The sequence below is a fragment of the Pieris napi genome, chromosome 8 (assembly GCF_905475465.1).
Source record: "Pieris napi chromosome 8, ilPieNapi1.2, whole genome shotgun sequence".
In the NCBI taxonomy this organism is placed as follows: domain Eukaryota; kingdom Metazoa; phylum Arthropoda; class Insecta; order Lepidoptera; family Pieridae; genus Pieris; species Pieris napi.
In genome coordinates, this window is record NC_062241.1 from 8,711,328 (window position 1) to 8,734,815 (window position 23,488).

The following is a 23,488-nucleotide window of genomic DNA, read 5'->3' on the forward strand; positions in this document are numbered from 1 at the left end:
GCTTTTTTATATATATTTATTTTTTTAATGTAAAGATTTCGAAATTTTTAAATTCTGGCAACTTTTGTGTACTCTTGTATTTAGTACTTTTTAAAAACAAAAGAAACATTGTTTTACATTTGTTTTTAGTATTCCTTTTTTTAATAACATTTTTTCTTTATTTGTGTTCCGTAAATATGTTATGCACATCCATTTTTGGTTCCGTCTCGTCTTTTGTCGCAATTTAAATAAAATAAAACAAAATATATTTAAGAACAAGCGATGAATTTCACTATTTTGGGTCGTAAATTACATCTTATATCTTCAACTTATACAAAATACATCATGTACGCAAAACTTATATTCTTTATAGTTCCCAACAGTTGTAGTAGATAGGACCATTTGTCAGGCTGAGCCGCATTGAACCCGCCTTATCTAACAAAGCTGGATTTAGTTTTGTTTGCTATCAACTGAATATCTGTAGATTCTATCTCCGACTTTTCTAAGTTATTGAAATAAAATACTCTTTTGTTGGATTCAAATACGAGTAATACTGCATAACATAGACCATATTATGTAATTTGTCATTAGATATAAGATAGTAAGCTTACTTACTACTGAATTACGTATTACTGAAGTAACTTCCGTCAGAAATACAACCTACATTTAGTAATATAAGTACCTATTCATTTAAAAACTTTACGAGTGACCCGTTTTAAATTCGCCACCACCATATTTTTATTTAATTAATAGTATACTAATTGGAATAGCTTTGCTTAATACCTAAGAACATCACAAGTTTTGTTAGCATTTACGTATTACGTATTTGTGACCTGCTCCAGTTTTTATACTGATGCTACTAATATAGGTATATTATAGACTTAGACTCGCTAAAATAACGTAGGTACATAAATCTAAAGACTACTTCCCAAATCCCTGATATACTGCAATGAAAGCAAACGAAAAATCTGTTCCATACATTTTGCAACATTCCGATGAAGCAAAATTAGAATATAGAAATATCATACCTTTCTAATGTGGTCTATTTACAGATAAAAAGTATATGTATAAAAAAAGTTTTTACTGAAGTGGAGCCAAGAACCTTGATCGTTTTTGTGATAACGTAAGTGTACTCATTTTTTGTTCATTCGAATGTTCGAAACGATTTTAGGATCAAGAGCTCCTTATCTTTGGAAATTATTACTTAGATAATTTTAATGTTTACCGCGGTAATTATTAAAAATGAACGGTTTCCGTTGTATAAGTTGGTTTTTTCAGATATGTATTTTTATCCTCGTACTTGAGTTGTATTAACGTTATTATAAACATTATTTCGCCGAATTTTGTACGCAACTCTCAAGAGGTTCTTTCTGCACTAGGTACAGACAATAACATTGTTCTAAATCTCTATTGATTTGTAAACACGAGCTTTTGACATGTTATACTAGTTATAACTATCCGCACTGTACAAATTACAAACAATTGAAAGTGCCTTCTAATTTTAAAGAAATTAGCTTGGGCTATTAGCATTCCGTTATTGTTGTTACATAACTACTTACGGCCATAAACCGACGCTACACCGGTATGGCTACCGACATCTATAGAGTCAAGTCAAAGGTATCTCGATTCAATTTAATTCAAAGGTTTTTTATTAAGTAATGCACTCTTAGAGACCAGCGTGATGTCGGTCAAATAAATTCAATAGTTGGTCTAAAAACATCTACTGTACCGTAACGATTTTGACAAAAAATTAAACCTGTTTTAATTTTGTGTACACAATGGTACCTGTTGGTAACTTTCGACGAAGGGCCAACCAATCCTTTTATAAAAGCGGAAGTTAATTTGTTCTGTGTTTTTATTGGCCCTATTTTGATGAGTAGTAATGAGAAGGTGCAATATAAACTAAATTTTATTTAAAAAATTCAGAATCCCAGAAATTTTGGATAGAATTTCAATAGCACAATACCTTGTGGCCCATTATGGATAAATAACTGATCTGACGGAAATTTCAAAGGAAGTAACCCGAGGGCTTCAGACCATTAGCATTTTAAAATCGGGGTCACAATCCTTTGTCCTAAATCAAGTGTTCTATTTGATAATCGCTCTCATAAGCAACTACAAAGCATTTCATTTATCGCAGCAGCGGCCATCATCGTAAATATCCTCTTTCGTACTCTTTCATTGATTTATAGCACTGTTTAAAAAGCGAACTTTTTACAAAACTCACTTTGCCGCTTGTTGGAAACTGTAGCATCTGGCTTCTTTCGGTCGTTACCCTAAACTTTATCATTCTTTAAGTAAAGTTTTGCATCTATTTGTTATGTGAAGTTTTTATGTACATTTTAAAACCAAACGCAGTTCTGTTTTATATATACGTTCATTGCGGTTGAAAATGTCTTTTAGTGTTACAAATGACTGTAAGCTACTTTGTAAAACTGTAAAATCCAACGAAGTATTTATTTTCAATACATTTATTGATACACCTGTTTACGAAAGACCTAAACAATTCCATGATTGACAAGTGAATAACGTCGTTATTATTGCTTGGACAGAATTGTCGTTGATATTTAAATTCTATTTCCACATAAATCCTTATTAGACTTATTTGGAAGTCATTTCAATAAGCAATAAAGAGACTATAAGCCGATCCCTTTGTTTTATAGTCACTTCAAACGAATCACCAATAACTTTAAATCGATACTTGACTGATTAAAGAGTTATTACTCCCGGGATAAGTTTCTAAGTAATCCACTTCTCATGTCCAATCTAAAGCTATAAGAGTATTTTATGTATCTTAAGTTTGCTAAACTTGTATTAGCTACTTGAATTATACTTGTGTTTGTTAAGCTTAACACTACCTTAATTGGCCATAAATTAAGTTCTTACAAGTTGGTTAGCTCCCGGCTGTATACGCTATCCCATCGGTGAGATAAGGGGGTTATCTACCAGGATGTTAAGAATTTAGGTGGGGTCAGTTTATTGCAGCACTTAACTAAACCTACATTTTGTTTTTAGATATACATTGTAGTTGCCGGAGTAACTTAATTATGCTCTAACATATAATGATAAATTTAGTATTCACGATTTCTCTTTATTGATTATAACTATTTTGACCTTTGCTATCTTTGACACATTCGATATCGTATAATGCAAATTGCCTAATGAATATAAAATAGGAAACTGATTTTAAAATGATAGTATAATAGATTTTTTTAATGAAATCACGGCTTAAAATTTCGTTATGAGAATGTCTTTATTAAGGTGGGTTTACCATACACAAAAGCTATCATACATATGCAGATGTCTTAATCCCGTTGAGCGTTTCTAAGCAAGTAATTTACATTTGAAGGCACGGCACTTTGCCTTAACGTACCCTAACATGGCCTGTATGGAAGGATTACCTCACTTCACTCTATTTACCATCAAGTAAAGAGACCTCTGTTTGTGTCCCTCTCCAGTAATTCTTTAGCCTGTTTGCCTTGGATTAAACGCATGTCTTTGCTTTTAACGCTACTGTTTACTCGACCTTTATAAATATTTGAACCACCCATTTGCCCATTCAGTTATGAACCCTTTAATTACTTACTATTTGAAATATCGCCGCGATAAAAGCGATCGTAAACGATGTAATAAAACCGTTCTAGATTAGTTAAAAATAAGTGGAATGATATTATTTATATGAGCATTAGTTTGATGTGGGTCGTGTGTATCTCATCTCCGATTTCGATCGGGCCTTTGCGATATAATGCGTTGATAAAGTAACTGTTCATTTCTCTGAAGTCTGTACCGTGCACGTTTTAGATTGATAAATCCTAAAGCAGAATGCTGAGGCAAAGTATCGCAGTGAATTTATTGCTAGATGAAGGACTTTAATATAAAGGATTGCGATTAATGCAATTACCAGCAACAATTTCAAGAATTTCCACGACTAGACGAAGTAAATATTTAAATTTCGTATTTCTTTAGTAATTAGTATAATAAACGAGCTTGCGAGATGAGCTTTTTAAATGTCACTCTAGATTGTAGCACAATCAATGTCAGCGGTAGTATGTTACAAAGGGGCTAAAGGCACTCGCATCAGCTGTAATTATGCTGTTTTTAATCGTGTGTTCAAGCACAGGCTATATATGGTATAGAGTTATTAATTTGAAACATCACGTCATACTCGATGGTTGTTGAAATAAAATGCTACTGTCCTTGTAATTATTTTGTTGGATACAGCGCATTTAACACAAGAATATTTTGGCATGATGTCGTAATAGTTTAGAATTGTAGAAGGTCATAATCAAACGATTGTGCGTTACGAAGTTATATAGATATCCGTTAAATTATGGTGTCAGGAACTCCAAGGTTTCGTAACAATTTCAGAAAATATCATTTGTTTACCCGTTATTACTTATTATAGAAGAGAAATGGCAATAAATCGATCGGATCTGCGCTTGCAAACTGTAAGTAGAATAAACGACGTGTCACAACTTAAATCAGATACATAGGAAACGCAACCATTTCGATGTCGTTCTACGCCCGCGCTGCACTTGCCAGGGTTGTCGGCTTGTTACGATAATAGTTCCATAGTGCTTTTGAATTTACGATTATTTTGTATTTGACTTCAGCCCTAGTTTACATGGATAACTGATTTTATCTAATGTTTATATTTGTAGTAAAATTTGATGCATCAATTGTTGTTTCTATAATTGTTAACACTACGTATTAGATAGTAGAAACCGCAATGTCTGTATTTTCATTAATAAAAAAGTCAAAAGAAATTATACGAACATTTATATTATTGTGATACGATGGACATTGTTGGCTGTACTTTTTTACAAAACGTCTAGTGCGCATGTGTTGTAGATTCGATTCTTAGACTGGACAAACAAATTCGTTTCCAAGTGGCCATCTTACAGATGTACTTGGTATTGAATACTTTAAATGATAATTTATTGTAACAAAAGCCTTTTAAATATGTACTACGACGATATAAGCTTACACTTGTAGTAATTGTGAAGAGAGATAAAGAGAAAACATTGTGTAGCTATTTGAAGCTTATATAACGATTTTAAATGAGAGAATTAATACAAATAAACTTGTGGGGATTAATCTAAAACAAAAAACAAACAACAAAAATGACTATATTGAGCGAATTAAAAACATAACTAAAAGAGAAAATGACTTTTGACTAATATAGATATTTATGATGTTAACTATAAATTCCGATATTCCCCGAGCATTCGCTAAGCAAATTTTCATTACACGACAAATATTTAAACAGTGTTAATAAATTGTAATAAAATCCAATCATTGGACAATAGTAACAATAAACATTGAAGCAGTCATGATGAATTCAAATCAGAATCCAATATTATTAGCATAACCCAGTTGCAGTGAAAACAATTTTCACTGCTGCGGATAGCGGCTTCTCGAATAGCGGAAAATGTATGGGAGAATCTCATTTTGTATAACTTAATAATTTCTTAACAAGCATTCGACTTGGAAGATAGGGGAGTTAAAACTATTTTGATTTTAAAAATTGAAGAGGCGTCAGATCCTCGATGTTGAGGAACCATTTGCCTGCTAAATAAAACCTAAATTTACATAAAAAACAGTAAATAAATAATAGAAATCTACTTTTTTACTCTATTAGTAATCTATGCTAATACTTAGGGTACCTATACATACAAAGCTAAGCCAAAAAACCTGCTATAGGGTGCTAAATTACCTACGATTATAGCAACACTAAGTTTCGTAATACACATGTAAGCATGCCATTTGACACATTATTCATAGTTTGTTACATCAGACTTTTTTCGAGAAATACTTTGTTTACATACCGAACCGAAAACTATTAAGTTTTCGGCATTTAAACGCACTTATAACTCAAAATATCCAAGAATTAGACCACACACAACACTTTGACAGGTCGACAATGACAAACAATAATGATTGTTGCCATTTCCAAGTCATTGGTCAGGATATATGTAAACCATGCTTCATATTGCAGTACCAAATTGCAATAATAAAAAATAGTAGAAACAAATGTTTAGATTTATTACCCACAACAGTAGGCAGGAATAAAACACCTAAGAAAACATGTTTATATCTCTTTCTACTGTTATATATCCTACATAGATTATTTCATCTTTAAAAGCCAGCCATCATTTCCTTTAAAAACAAGCTTAGATCCGGTGACCGGTCAAATCGAGATTTGATTGATTATCGAAACGGTTCGTTACGAACCTCATCCGAGCATCTGCCTCATGCTTGAGGGAACTTTTGAGACTTACAAAAACTGACGCCTAGAGATAGGCATATGGTCTTCCTAGCGTAAGAAAGAGATAGAAATACTAATCAGTGAGGGTAGTCCTGCCGCATATTATACAATGTTAGTAAAATTAAAGTTGGTTCTTAACTGATTTCAATAAAAATATAATAAATAGGCAAAAAATATATGTCATATAATCAGTATTGGTAAGTCATTGTGTAGTATTTTACCTTAAGGCTCGTGTTTCGATCTTCTTTTTTGCCCAAAGTTGTCAATGAAACAGTGGGCAACGCAGAAATTCGTCTTTCATTGTCTCGGTAATAAAATTGATTCAGGGACATTAAGAGAATGATATATATAGATAATGAATTATTATGAGTTTAGAAATAGATAGCATCGAACGATTCATTAAAATACTGTAAGCATATCACATTGTCTCAAGAAAAAGATATTTTTATCTCACAAAGACTAAATTGGGAATATTCCGGGAATTTTAGAACATAATAGTTTCTCGTAATCCTTTCTTTCGTTAAAGGAACTGATTTGTTACTGGGATTTATAGAAATTCCTTTAAGCTATGAAAAGGGTTTAACGACTTTTATACAAAAGAATTTGGACTGAAAATTGTTTGCGCTTCCTAATGTGCATAAGAAATATTCTAATGTTTTTATATTGGTACCACAAATATATATTGCGGATGCTTTATCTACGTCAAATTGGAATAATTCCATGCCCAAAACCAATTAAGTATTGCGTCAAACTGGTTTGATGATTAAATTGAGAGACTGTTTCTTCTAATTCGTAATAAAAGTTTCACTATAATAAAACGAACTTGGTGTCGTCACCGCTAAAATCACATTCCAAATACTCATTCGTGGTCAAAATTTGTACCACGAATGAGTATGTGGCACGCATAAAGCTTAATTTATTGTATCTATCTTGAGAGACAGCTTGTCACTAATAAAATGTGCTTTTCGAGGTTTCTTGAATCGAATAGCTTTTTAATCGCAGATTCTTCGTGTAGGAGTGTATGTTTCATAAAAAGCCTCCATGAACTTAATAAGCAAAGAAAGAATGAGAGGAGAAATCAATGGCGTGTTTTGGATTGTGAATGGTTAAATAAATAATAATCTGTCACGTGTACGGTAGGATTAGAAGCTCCTTAATCATCAAGAATAAATACTGTTTATCAGATTTAAACAAACCATCATAATATCCTCTATCACTTTACAATCTCATCCCGTGTCATATAGAAAGTGGGTGATCAGAAAATGAAAATGATTTATCTATAAGATAATAAGAGCAAATCATTAAGATTAGATACAAGAGTAGCCGATCTATGGCCACAAGAGTGTGCGTCGTATAGTAGTTGTGTTAGACAGCTGGAAATATGCAATTTCTTATTGTTGTTCACGTGCCTCCCGAGGTCTTTGTTGCTACTGGTTTACGTAGGTGGTGCATATTTATGGAATATGAAGAAAGCTAGAAACAATTCGACCACTTAGTTTTTGAAGTTGGAAATGCTATTGTTTCCAAGATATAAAATAGCGATATGACCCTACGTCGGAGACCCTATACAGCCCACACTTTTAATAGTGGTTACATCATTTCCACACAATGAGAGCGCCGTCCACACCCATTCTCTGTCCGTATGATTTGAAATTATAGCAGCGTTTTATTTGCTCTCAATGCATTTATATGCAGTCGCCGAGTACAATGTGCCACAATATTATATACCCAGGCACCTACATACATACGCGGTTGCAAGTGTCGCTTGTCGAGCCTCGCAATTGTGTGGGATGCTGAATGAAGCAGTTATTTAATCCTTGATTGTGTTCCTATTTAATTTATTCGCTGTATGATCAAATTTGGTACGTGTCCTGACCATTTATAGCATCGTTTCAACTTGATTTAAATGCTTAACACTTTCGCACCGGGCGAAGCTTTATTAGTACGGACTTATGAATTTATGCATTTTACTATCAACAAAAGGCATACCGAATCAAAGGCTTGGTTAATAACATAATGAATGTTTAAATTTATGGCTTCGAAGGTGCCAATCAAGTTACCCAAGCGTTTATCCTTTTATCATAAAAATGTATTTTAGACTCAATTTAATAGCAGAAGGTCTATCGGTAATTACATACGAAAAGGCTCCGATCATAAAAACATAATGACGCTATAATGTAACATCCATAAAGCAAATTGGCAGGATGTGTCTGATAAACGCTTTTATAATAACTATTAACGGATGGTATATAAATAAAACATTCGATAAACACTAGATGTTGATTGCGACAAACATTATTCTTCGTTTCGTTACGAGATACTAATGAATTCCTACGCACGTCTATACGATATCGAATGACATTTTATAGCCTTGTTCGCAATACAAGATAAAATTGTAAGGGTCTGTCAGAGTGTAAAAAGTGGGAAGAAATCGATGGTATACGAACGCGGTTCCGCCGACGATAAACGCGTAGTAGGTCGTATTTTATGAAAAATTCATATCATAACCGAGGCCTAATGATGTCGATGCCATCTTTTATTGCTAACGGGGACGTATATTTCATTAATCGTTCGTTTTCATTGCTACGTTGGTAGAATGTAAATAATTTTTTGGTAGAAACATAGGCGTTATTTTCCTCAAACCTCTCCTCATACAACTTCCATTTCAACATGCATTCTATAGGAGCTTCCCACTTTTGTTCTTAAAACAAATCATTTTGCATTTTCTTTAGTATTAACATACAAAGCGTTATTATTATCATACGTTAAACAAATATTGAAACATTAAAAACACATGATTTTGTTTTGTCGGAGATAACCAAACGAAGTTTGTGTAAATACACACAGTAAAACACACCGAAAAAGATAAATTCAATCAAAACCCTAGTGCAAAAAGTACTTATTTAATTTCAACCGTACGCCGCTTATTTGGTATAAGGTAGTCTACCTTTTTTAGTGGAAATTGAATTTGAGCTTCCGCCGTGTTCTTAGACGAAACTAGGTTATACTGCCATAGTGATAAATTGTCTTAACTGATTGCCTTTCAAATTCCACTGATGCTTTCATTATTAATTTACTATTATGTCACGTCGTTTTTATATTGAAATTGGTTATTATTATAATACTATAAATTCTTTGTAATAAATATAAGATTACATTTATGTCGAGGCGACAATGTTTCTTAATTGATAGGAATAGAAAAGGTTAACGTAATTTAATATTCAATCGTAATTCAACTTTTGTAAATTTATATCTAGATTTTAGTAAGAATTAAGATGTACCCCATATTAGAAAATTATTAAAGTGCAATTGAACGTGGTAAATATTATTGTTTCCTATTACTACAAGATACCAAGTTTCTATTTCTTCTATTGATTTATTGCAATACAAGTTATCAAGATTTGTTTAGACACCTTGTACCTGATACACGTTATGTATGACGTAAGGAAAGGTCGTTGCTGTGAACTCTAACTGCATTAGAATCTATTATGTATAGAAGCCTCGATATAACGATATTAGATATATATTAGAAAGTTGTATGGATATATCATTAGCATTAGCAACTTTATGTCGTTAAACTTAATTTAATAGGATCAACCCTCTAATGAATAAATAATCAAAATCTGATAAATTTAATTCTCTTTATAATTTCTTTAAATACCGTTGGTATAAAAACATTGCTCTTTTATTATTTCTACTGCATTTATTAAATAAAGTCAATGTACCTTGGGTGATACATCTTATTAGCAGTCGTGTAGCGTAATTATTCAGAATTATACAATTATAATTTACATTCATAAAGTACGATAAGCAAACAATCAAAGTGGAATTAACATTTAAATTATAAAATTATCATTTGAATCACTGCGGTATCATTGTACAAAGACCCCTTGCTTGATGTATTCTGAGCAGCGAAGCTTTGATTGGTACTTAAGGCATACAAAGTTTTTCTTTAATAAGCTTTATATTATTTAATAGTTATGTGGAATTTTATCAAGAGTTCATCGGCGTATTTACATTACATGTTTTTTAATAATTAAGGAACGATTTGTTGTTTACTTAAATTTCAGTTAATTGCTCAAATGCGAAGGAGAGGGCAGAAACTGTTTATATGAAATATATAAATGAATAGTTTATTTCACTTACGTTTTCCTCATGATATATGTTTTATATTTCGAGGTGAAGACATGGCTTGTGTATTGCTCAGAAAATTACATTTTTTCTTCGCCATTTGGCGCGGTGGCTTAGATTGTATTTTATCTTTATGCGAAATCATAATTCATGATGTTTTTGCTCACTCGAGGCTGTTATACGTTTAACGTTCCCACCCATGTCCCTAACACAAGTAATATTATTTCTTTTATTGAGCTAGATAAGCTATCGTGAAAACATTTTGATTCTTCTGTGTTACACGCTGGCGTTATGCCATATCTTGATCGGCGTAAATTTATTTTACGCACTGGTAAATAGCTACTTTGTTTTCAATTTAGGAAAGTACACTTATGTAATTAATATATTTTAAAATTGAAATATCAGTATTGTTACCTTAAAGATGAAAATTACCTATTATTTTTAACCTCATGAGTCAGTTGCCACTTTTTTAAAAATATCCCTAAAATTATTCCGTAGACGTTTGTGTGAGATTGGAGTAAACATCTAATTTTTCAATATAATTTTCTCAATCTAATAAAGATACTGACCTATCCGTTGCACAGATTTAAAAACATTTGGTTTGAGAATTCTATGGGTATATATTTTATTGATTTGTACCGTGTACTTTTATACAAACACGGACATACTACACGGACATAAATCTAAGCATATGTTATATTACTTTTATTATGTATACTTTCATGTTTTAAAGTTAATACATTTAACCCAATGATAAATCATTTCGTAGATTAAAATTAAATAGAAAATTATTACTTAGTTGTAATATAAATAATTTCCAATTTCTATTTCAATGTGTCAAAACGTCTCAGCCGTACCGCATTGTGTAAAGATCATTACTCTTTTTTTCATTATTTATTTCTTTATTTACTTAAACATTTCGTAAGATATGTTCAAACTTCGTTTGACCCCCAAGAGCGCTAGCTACCCACAAAAACAAAATGATAAATGACGTTCATCGGTAGTTTACGATACATAAACGTTGATAGATTATAAAGAGCCGCGTGCGCGTCAATCGATTATACTAGAGCCACGCTAATAAGGCCATACCGACAATAGGCATTACATTTAATGATAGAAAATCATTTAAATTTGTTGCTTGTTTGCTTCTACTATTTATTGCGATATAAGCCTATTTTACTGTGGGCTGTTAATAGCAACTTCATGTACAATTTATAATGGATGTATTGTTAATTTAAAAGATTCTAAATTCAAAATAAATAGTATGAATTCAGCGTATTTAATGGCGGCAAAGTGTTTTATTCAAATGATTCACTCATCTAATAAAAAACACATTATTTTCAACGAAATTTCATTCAGGATGAAATTACATTCCGGTACACCTCCAAGGCCTCCAGGCCAATACATTAACAGCTTTCGAATATTAATGTTAGCTTATCCCGTTTTAAAAATGAGTTCAATACGGAACGCTAATAGCTGTCTTTAATAACCAACAAATTGATGGAGTTCTAATACATTATTCATGGGCGTTTTTAATTTCGACCGATGTCTTAAGTGAAATTAAGATTAATTAGATCAATGAATGTTTGTTTTATAACGTTTTATTATTGACTGCACATATAAAAAGGCTAAAGCCTTATGAACATGAGAAAACAAAGAAGAATTAAGTTGTATGAGTTATAATAACGGTTTTATTCATATACCATAAGCCTGAACTAGTTGAGGTTTATTTGCGTTAGATGGGAAAACATTCAATCTATTGTACGGTTTTTAATTTGTGCTAGATTATTAAAGACTGATCTTTATTGTTTAATGACAAATTACCGTGTTCGTAACTGAAAGTTGTGTGTAACTACAAAATTAACTTTCAGCTAAGTAGTTCACGTCATAAAATCTATCGTTGTATTGTCTTCTGGGGAAAGTAAATAATGCCGTGGTAGGTTCGTAGACCACTTCATAAATCACGCCATCAAGTGATCAATTCTGGGCCACAGTTTTAACCAAATCTACATACTCGAATGCTTAGAATACAAATCGATTTTATTATTATTATGAAGTCCTCGTTGTTTTCGTTGGCATGCGCTGATTTCGATCACCATTCATTATTTACTTACCATACTTCCCTTTGCAATGCCGAAATGCATTGTTTGATATATTTTCATACAATGTGTAATTGAAGGTTCGGGGCGGAAGTTCAAACTTACAAACGGTTTACTTCTAAGAATAGTTTAATTTTGGTAGTACTAAAAGTTTAATAGCAGATCTAATCAATCTGAAAAACTATACTGTCACTGAAGAGTATCTACTTAATATAACGTTTAAAACTAGAGTAGTAGAGAGAAATAAATAAAGGCCTAATAATAAAAACAAATATATATTTTAATAGAAGGAGGTTTATCTAATATATAAAATTCTCGTGTCACAGTTTTCGTTGCCATACTCCTCCGAAACGGCTCGACCGATTCTCATGAAATTTTGTGTGCTTATTGGGTATGTCTGAGAATCGGACAACGTCTATTTTTCATCCCCCTAAATGTTAAGGGTAGTCCACCCCTAAATATTTATTTTCTGTTTTTATTTTTTTATGATACAGCATTAAAAAATACATACAACCCCTAACTTTCACCCCTCTACGATCAACCCCTATTTTTTTATTATAAATGATATACATGGCAAAACGACATTTGCCCGGTCAGCTAGTTATATGTATAAACATTTAATTGGTTGAAAAGAAATGCTTCGGTGAAAAAGAATTTTATAGAAAAATTTCTCGTGTCATTATAATCTCGCGCTTAATGCACTTGCATTATATTTACATTTTACGACAACCTGTTTGCGTTCTTAAAAAAGGTTAATGTAATTTTCTATATAAATAGCACGGCATTTTTTGTTGTCATTAAGGTGAACACACGGTGATGTGATCCAAAAAAATAAATTGTGTGAAAAATTACTTTGATTACACCTAATAACCCAGTGCTGCCACTGAGAGGTATTGCCATCATTATCTACAGTGATTTTGACCTACTATAACATTTATAGTTCTTACCGCCTTGACGCTTAAAGCATGATTTATGTATGGAGACTTTCTATTTATCATTAAAAATGTTTTTAGATGACTGATTATTGTAATTTAGGTTTGAAAATTGGGTAATATGATAAGTGATAAATACACTACGGTTTACTGTGATAAGTTTAACGTGGTGAAACAGTTGATCCTATTTAAAAAAAAACCCAACAAAATAATCCTTATTTCGGTCAAACGTCTTAAAGTAAATGAATACAAATATACAACTGTCGTTTGGACTATGTTTTTTGGACGTTAAAAAAACCGGTTAAATTCAAAACGATTTTAAATTATAACCTACAGCTAACCACCATTAAAGTATAACTATTCAAAGCTCACAAGTAATTATCTTCGACATTCCAATAACTGTCGGTAAAAAGTCGTTTATTGAAAACGTCTGAGTCACCATGACATTTCTTAAAAGCCCTTCATCACGGTTTTGACAAGATGGAAGCCACTGTCCCCAAGCAATTAAAGCAAGCATCTGTCTGTTATCACTACATTACCGACTCTTTTTAATCATATAAAACCTCTCAAGTGAGATAACGAGTAATGTATTGCTTCTGTGTATAATTAAACGACCATTTCGTAGTGCAGGTTCATTAATGTTTAATATTGCTTTAACAATAAATTTTTAGATTTAATGGCGTGTTTATGTTTTTCGTTAGATACCTATGGTGTGTTTAATACCGGGGAGCTTATGAAAAATACTTTTTAACTTACAATTTTAGAATAAAAAAAAAAGAGTTTGTTTTACTCTGTTGTAGAGTTGCTTGGAAGAAGACGCTTGTAAGCGACAAAGCCGCCCTAATGCTATATGTAACCTGTTTTTATATGTATGATTATGGGTAAAGAAGTAAATAAATGTTATATATAGTTTGACTTTTTACTTCGTTTGTTCTAGGGTTGTTTTTTTTTCTTAAAATTATCATTAGTTACGGCCGCAATTTTAACAACAAATATGATCATTATATAAAACAATTGCATTACAACAAAATATGTTTGTGCATAGTAACACAGTTCCTAATACAGACAACATAACTTCTGAAGAATGTATTGTGTGCAAGTAAAAGCACTCGTAACATTAATGGTTAAGCTTGAGGGTTCTCATTTTATGTAAGTTCATCTCAAGATAAACCACAAGTCTTAAAGTCTAGTCGTGGCACTTTGCGGTCACAGTGTACGGATAAACTGTATCTTATTCGAGTTTTATTTTATTCTTCGAAAGATGTAATGTATCTCGAACAAACCTCTGTAATCGAAAATAAAAGTCTTGAACTCGTTAAAGTTGTGATATAATCTATGTAATTAAAAACTGTCGTGAAGGATATAATTCTCGATATTCTAAAATCAAATTCATAACTAAATATTCCCTACAATTTTGCCGGTTGTCATTTCCATCTAGTCTATTCCTAGCTATAAAACAAGATTATAACCAAGACGGTTATGGCAAGAAGGTTTTATTCTAAACGTTTTTTTTTAATGACATTAAAAAGTTATGTACGCAGTCTGTTAAGAACATACCTTATAATTAGCACTAATAAACGCATGTGAAAATCGTATAACAATTGCCTCAAAGATTCTCTCATTACAAAGGTTTTATTTTATAATACTGTAGTATTTTAGTTATTTTTATTCTTGAAAATATGTTCTGTAGGAAACCTTGCATATCTCATTTGCAACAATAATTCTAAAAACTTGCGACCTGTGAATTATGGATTAATAAATTAAAAAAAAAAAAATCTGCAAACAATTATTTGTCATTTACAATGAAGATTATTTAATGATCACCCTGAAATGAAACTTAATAACAATTCGAATGATGTCAGCAACCTTTTTATATTACGCCGAGTTTTATGATTAATATTTTATAATAATTGGCGACACCCTTGTTATTAATATTCTCGTACTGTACGCTTTATTAAACATTCAAAAACAATGTGATTTCAAATTATAATAACATTCAATCATCAAAACGATGACCAAGTGCGGCGCGTTAACAAAATTTTATAGTTATTAACGTTTATGTACGAAATTAATGGCTTATAATGTACTTTATGTATTACATAAATTCTATATAACAACATAATTAAACGGTTGAAATGTTTGTTCACAGTTCGCGACGCCTCGACCCGGCGGGGAGTCGTCTTGTCTGCAAGGCCCTGATTGTTTTATGGTACGTATAAAATATATATACTTTATTCGTTTCGTTTCAGAATTACGACAAATAGGAGCTTTGGTCTGTGTATGTAAACAACCGTTCAAAGATAGTGTCGTATCAGAAGTACTGGTATTGTAGGTATACAAGGACTATATTTCTAATTTACAAAAAATACTTTGGTTAGCAGTGTATTTGTATAAATTCTTAAACTTAATAACATCGCAACTAATAGCCATCATCACAAATAGTAATTTAAGATTTATTGATGTAGCTCTTGGCTCGGTGTTTGGAAAGCTATTGGCCATTTCCGATAAAAGGCCTTTTAGCAATAACATCGCAGTAAATACTCATTACACATAAATGAATTTTATTACGTTTGAATATTAACTGAATTACTCCACCAATAAACGTAATGCATTCAGCGAGCCAACACAAAATTTATGTCTATACACAGTACAAGCTAACAGGAAACGCGAAACTGCCAAAGCAAATCATAACTTAGTTAAATCAATAGAATTAACATCAAACGCACCGATTCCGAGCGACGGAACGTTTTGTCAATACCAGTAATTAATCGTTCTTATAATTATTAAAGCTTACTCGGGCGAGTGGGCGTCAAGTTAACGTCAGCTCCAACTAATGAGTGTTCCCAATGACAAATGTTGAGCCGACCATCAGAGGATTTCTAGACGTCAGCTGTCAAGCCAAAGGAATAGCAATCTAATAGGAGATCGTTACTAATAGGACGTATTTGTCATCAGACTTGCGGATGATAAGGTGCAATTGCCTGCATTAGAACATTTCACGTAATTAGGTTAATACAATACAATGGTGGGTGGTCTTTGGGACTTCATGAAATGTAATTCTTTTTATAAATAGTTGTCAATTGTTTATCTTCATAAATATACAAAGCAGAATGAAATTCGTATTACTGCTGTGAACACACAAGTAATATTATTATATTTTTCGTTTTTTTCGTTGGGTGTAACGACCGCGTCCCAATTCCGAAAGTAATGACAGACGATCGTATCAACACGCGAGCAATCCGATACTCAACAATTTGACTGACATCGTAGTTGTTTATTCTCTTTTTTTGTAATTTTTCGTCGAAAGTCATTAGTTTATACTATTAAACACATTTATCAATATTCTATCTATTTTAATATACATTTTATTCTAAAAACAGAATCAACAAAGAAATTTGTTGTTGCAGTGCTGGGAGAATTGCGAACTTCTTCAATCAAACTATCAAGTCTGGGGTGCGGTATGCGATGAGAAAGACATTTGTGTAAGTTGAAGCATTCATTATGTGTAATTAAAGCACATTTAGATAACTGTGTAGTGATTTAATTTAAACTTTCTTGTTTACAGTTCCCTGGATGTAAAGTTGCGTGTGAATTTCACACGGAAGCTGCGAGGGCGTCACAAACACAACCCGTAATTCACACGAAAGGCGAAGGTGTTATGCGCGTAAGTGGTGCAGTTGCTCGTTGGCCACCTCCAACCCCAAGGGCTGCCAGACCCGCTCCTCTGGTATACGTCGTTATGCGAAGAGCTGCAGAAGGTCCTTGGCGACAAATAATACAAACCCAATCCTTAGCCACTCGTGTACCCTCAAACAATGAAGGCGCTTTACTCCGTGTCCTAGTAGTCGATCCCTTAGGTCTCGTGACAATTTATAGCCCAGATGAAACTTGGGTAGCACACGACAGCAATACATCTAATCACGATGAGCATAAATGGATTCTGAAAGAAGTTTCGCTCATTCATCAAAAAGTTCTTGTCATAGGTGAAATCGCTTGGGAACCGAGGATAGCTCGAGGTGTGTATCTTGTAACGTGGGAGGTTGATGGAGGTGGCTTAAAAGGAAATCTATTCACAGATTCCACTAGAGTTACATTATCTCTGTGGCCAGATACAATTTATCATATTCAAGTGGAACTTGTTTCTCGCACGCCGGGCGTTGATAATGAAAAATCGGAGATGATGACAATAGATACTAGTCGTGCCCAGCGTGTTTCAACGGAAAGTGTACAAGATGTTGAAGTAAGTGAAGGTGACCGACTCATGTCTGTTTTGGTTAGTTCAATGAGAGGAGAACGCGTCCCAGAAAGAGCACCTGATTCAGAACTAGTTCTAGGATGTCTTTCCGCCATGATTGCGTTTGGATTAGCTGTACTCGCAGCTGTCATTTGGAGACGAAGACGGCGCGGTACCTTTCCAGGAACCAATGTCTATGTAGGATCCTCATCTGTCCTAAAGAGAAAGCTCGTCGAGGACTTTACTCCCAATGCGCATTGTTTTCAACCTGTCCTTACCCCTCAAAATACCGCCAACGTTCCCCCTCCACGGGATGTAGTAGTGTGACGTCACAGTTACGAAATGTTATCGGTAGAGGATCGGGCATTCAGTTCCTAAAGAGTGGACTTATAGTGTGAAATGAAGCGTAGTGTCATTTAAAAAAAAAGGATTTTTTCGAATGTGATAAAAGTAGTTTGAACTTGAATTGTGGTGGTGCGAATATCTATCTGCAAGTTTTATTTTTTGTGATCTATATTAACTACTCTTACATTAAATCACTGTACCAGCATTATGAGAACATACTATATAAATTTTGTATGTAGTTTTAGACAAATTGTAAATTAAAAATTGTACTTATAATTGTATTTATGGAAACACAGTAAGGACAACACCAGGAATCTTAGTTGTAAATATTTAAGACTATACTATCTTTATTATTAATTATTCAATTTGTGTGTTGTAAATATAGGTGCCTTCGCACCTTTTCTTTGTATTGCAATGCAAAATCAAAGATTGAATATTACGTGCTGTTTTCATCCTTGTCTATGATTCGTAGAAATAATATGCTATAGGTAATTATTCTGCTATATAGGAACCATGTAAAAAAATAACCAAATCTAACGTTCAACCCAATTATATAATTACTTTCCAATTTCTAAAATGGTTTACAAAGATTAAATATTTTGTATTCTAATTATTCTAATATCGAGTAATTTCCTTTTTAATTTCATTCACAATTCGTTCTAATACTGTATAATTTTTTGGGGTTAAGTATTTCGATTAACTTTACATGTTTGACTCTTTTCACCTAGTCCTTATGATCATTTAATTAGATATCCTAAGACCTCATTACGTAGACCTAACTCTACTTCTTCAGCAATAATAATACGTGTTTTGTAAATATGAGTGATTTATTGTAAAAACAGAGAAATTATATTTTTCTTGGAGGCGACATAAATATATCTAATGATATTTAGGTATCATTTAATTATCTGTAGGGAGACCTACACAGTTGTCGTGTAGTGTCTAATGAAAATCTGAACATATGTGTAGTCCTATGGTCGGTAATAAATTGTTAGTAGTCATTCGTTTCATTGATGTTAGCTATCGTACTTAAAAGTTATTTTAGCGGTGATAAGCCAAAACTACTTTTGTGTTGTTAACAATTTTTGGTTCTTTGACCAAATTCATATTAGCGATAGTTAAATTAATTTATTTTAAATCTTCATCCGAATTTGTAAATAGTGCTAATTGATGAAGCTAAACTTTAATGAATAAATATGTCTGCCAAATTATATTGATTTTTATTTTAATCTGAATGTAAAATTGATGGTCTATCAAACCTGATTGATATTTAATAGGTATTGAAATCAGAAATAATTGAATATACGTATAAAACTAATGAAGTTCCAATAAATATTTAAAAACAGTCTATTAGTCTAAGTTTGAAACGGTTTATTTTATTTATATTAAAAATTGCGAGTACTGTTCGCAAGTAAATACACATTACTACAAATGCAACACATATAATTATTTTTAACATTTTGCTATAAATATTACTTAGAACTTTCAATGGAAGCAATTCACAGAATGTTCGCCATCTCGCCACACCCGCTGTTGTAGAACAGAGTCATCGATGTAGACTAAACCATATTCTATTTACACGCATTGTTGTCAATAAACCAAAATCTAAAATCCCTTAAACAAATATTAACTTTGATAAAAGGGGAATGTTAGTCCGGCATTTGACAGGCGGAAAAAGACCATTGTGTTGGGATTATCTTCGACGAATTTGTCAAACAATAGTTAAGGAACCCTTTTAATTGTCAACTCGGGCGTAGGTTTTAATCTGAAACGATTTAAAATAACGGTCTCGTCGCGCTTAATCTTTTTTAATATTTAAGCTCTTAGACCAAGTTTGTGGTTCGTGCCTCTTTTAAATTAAAAATTACTTTATCCAGATTGAATAATTTAAATTATTATCAAGCCTGTATTGCTGACACCCAGAATAATATGTTAATAATTATTTAAGTTCCATAACCTAACTTAATCTAATACATCATACGAGTATGACCCGTTTTTGGTAATCAGCGTGTCCTGTGACACATAGGCCTCTGCTGCTTCCATTATTTTCTGATGTTAGCTCTTGTCCACGTTGTGCCTCCTATTCACTTTGTATCGTCTGCCCATCTCTTGCTATGTCTTCGTCTTTGCCTTTTTTCATCGCGTGGTTGCCATTCTGTAATAAATTTTGTCCATTTCAATCTCCATCTCTCGTCATGTGCCCGGTCCAGCGCCATTTCAATTGTCTAATTTTCTTTTTTGACATTATGAATAACATTATTTGAATACAAATGTGATTTATGTACAGTAAAAATGTCAGCCAACTCACCTTAATAAACTTAAAAAGTATATGGAAGTAAAATGAATTGGTGAAGACACAAACAGATGAATACCGCTTGTGAATTAAAAGCAACAATGAGGCGGTGTTTGATACATTTCGATATAGACCACACTGCACCAGCTTTAGCTGCCTAAATGCCCAACCACAATATAGAGTCACATTGTTTAAAAGCATGTGTGTGACTATCTTATAGACGCTACTGTCTCATCTATGGGACCAATGACGTTAATTGTCAAATTTCTTATTCATAAGCAATTTAAATAAAAAGTGCAAAACTTTGCTAGTTCCTAGTAAGTATTTATTTTATTAAAAGATCTTAAGAGTCAATAAATCTACCAGAGTTAGATTATATTCCAATACAATTTTATCTATGAGTAAATGTGGTCCAGATTTAACGGCAACCCTCAATCTTCTTTCTACTCGCCGACTTTAGATAAGACCACCTATCTTGAATTTAACTGTCAATTATCACAAAACCAGTTTAACTTCATTTTTATGACAAAAACTGCTCACAAGAATGTAATCGACGCATACAAATAAACGATATCTTTTTAAAAGCCAATTATAGTTAAGGATACATTAAATTGAGAAATCCATTAGGTTAATCGATACCAGCCACTACTTAAGAAGGTCATGGAAATGAAGGAAGCTCTTACAAATGACGTGTAGGAGATAACTCCGTTTGAATCCATCTCTCTGTCTCCATAAATATTGGAGATAAGATTAGATATTGTTTCTATTCTAATCATCTATAAATTAAATTTAAAATCTATAGTCATATATTTTCATTAACAACGCTTTTGTTAATTCATTATGCTCTTTTTTATACACCTCTGAGGTTGGTACATGTTAATTAAAATAATGTGACATTATAATACCTTCACCAAACGAAGAATTTGACACCTAACTGATATGTAATTTAATTAATTAAAGGGAGAGAAGTATGTACGGATCCTATATAATTGTGTATCACAATCCGCTATACAGTCTTAGTAACAGAAAATCTGTAGAAGATTTAAGAGATTCCTAAAGTAAAATATTAGTATATTTTTTTCATATCATACAATATAACACAGCAGTGTTGGCCTAGTGGCTTTAGCGTGCGACTCTCATACCTGAGGTCGTAGGTTCGATCCCCGGCTGTGCACCAATGGACTTTCTATGTGCGTATTTAACGTTTGCTCGAACTGTGATGGAAAATATCGTGAGGAAACCGACATGTTTTAGACCCAAAAAGTCGACGGCGTGTGTCAGGCACTGGAGGCTGATCACCTACTCGCCTATTAGATTTAAAAATGATCATGAAACAGATTCAGAAATCTGAGGCCTAAAGAGGTTGTAGCCACTGATTTATTTATTTTATTTTCATACATAACACAATTTTACAAATACTTAACCTAACCAAGAATTTAGTATAACAAAAAACTGTTTTTCCTGAATACACTATTTTAGTTACCCGTTTTATTCGTTGTAAGGCATGGGCTCATAAATAACGGGAAATAGAAGGTGAATGCTCCTATAGGGATCCTTTCGGGAACGGCAAAGCATTCTTTAAAGATTTATTACAGAACTTGAGAGCATTTCTTCCCTACTGTTCGATAGTCCCTCAAATTTGAATACTTTGGATCGAAATTACGCATACTTTAAAACAATTTCGAGGGAGGCGCTGTACCTTGACTCTATTTGGTTTGTTTTACGTTTTTGTAGCTTTCGAAGTTGAATTTTATAAAGGAAGAAATAACGAACATTGTTTTGCAAGAAGAATATTAATTCACAATAAATGTCTAAATACTAATGGTTGTCTGCTGTCGGCTTTTTTATAGTAAAACTAGCTGATCCGGCAAACGTCGTTTTGCCATGTATATCATTTACAATGAAAAATAGGGGTTGATCGTACCTAGAGGGGTGAAAATTAGGGGTTGTATGTATTTTGTAATGCTGTATCATAAAAAAAATAAAGAATATTTTTTTTATCTAAAATTAAAAAAAATATATTTAGGGGTGGACTACCCTTAACATTTAGGGGGATAAAAAATAGATGTTGTCCGATTCTCAGACATGCCCAATATGCACACAAAATTTCATGAGAATCGGTCGAGTCGTTTCGTTGGAGTTTAACCACAAACACCGCGACACGAGAATTTTATATATAATATTAGATTATTATTATTTAAAGTTGACAGTCCTGAGACTGTTGCACTAAATGTTAATAAAACATGCAATTTTAATTCTTAAGAGAAATCTTTTCAAGGGACCGTGGTTTTTAATAATTGTATAGTACAAATATAAAGTCCATATTGCTCTTTCAACTAGATAAAATATACCTACATCTGATTCTGTGTTAGATAAGTTGTATACAACTTGAACCAATGTACAGGATAACCTAACGATTACCTCGAAGATAGGCCCTAGATATAAAATGCAATCCACATATTTCACGTCAATTTTATCTTAATTGCTGGGCTGTAAGACAGCCCTTGTTAACGTGTATGATAGTGAAATAGACTGGGTAGAAAGTGACTCGGTTATATTTGTATGTTGTATGGTCATCAAGTCGTTGTTGTCTTTTCTATGCTTCCTGACTTACTGAAATTTCTATATATCTATATGTGTATATTCTTTTATAGCTAGAAGAAAAAGAAATGAGATTAAGTTGACTGGTAAGTTCTATAGATTAACTTTCGTCTTCGTCGCTCAGTGCCTATCGAACCAAATTTGCCTAAAATACATATAGAAACTAACACATAGTGTTTACTCCATCCTCTTTTACACAGGGTTACGACTACTAAGTTATTAAATGTTACATATCTCACATTCCGCTAAGAAAAATTACCCCATAACCTACCACAATAATCGGTAATTATATCTTAAATAATTAACGAATCTCCAATAAGTAATTTTAAATGTAAGCACTTAAAAATAAAACGACAAAATACATAGAAACAATTTTGCGTCATTTCTGTTCCTAGTTAAATTTTCAATGTAGCAAATGATATAAAGTAGAATGATATGCGTACAACCTAATTATCATAGACAAGATTGCTAGAAAAGCCAGGATAATTTCAAACCACAAGCACAACTTCTAAGTTATACGTAAGTGCAGTAAGAATGAAGGACTACCAAATTTAGTTTTAAACATATTCTAAGTGTAACATTATAACTCACAGTATGAGCCTTACA

The 23,488-nt window shown here is 32.5% G+C and overlaps 1 protein-coding gene across 2 annotated transcripts in view; it reads left to right on the forward strand.

Annotated features, from left to right (window-relative positions):
• Positions 1-19,199, forward strand: part of LOC125051612 — a 39,697-nt gene extending 20,498 nt beyond the window's left edge. The window contains exons 2-4 of one of the 2 annotated variants that reach the window (XM_047652054.1): positions 15,559-15,618; positions 16,790-16,891; positions 16,975-19,199. In XM_047652054.1, the coding sequence (XP_047508010.1) occupies positions 15,559-15,618; positions 16,790-16,891; positions 16,975-17,970 (1,158 nt within the window). In that variant the 3' untranslated portion in view covers positions 17,971-19,199. The remainder of the gene's footprint in view (positions 1-15,558; positions 15,619-16,789; positions 16,892-16,974) is intronic. The other variant, XM_047652055.1, reaches the window with a different exon arrangement.
• Positions 19,200-23,488: the final 4,289 nt, after the last annotated feature.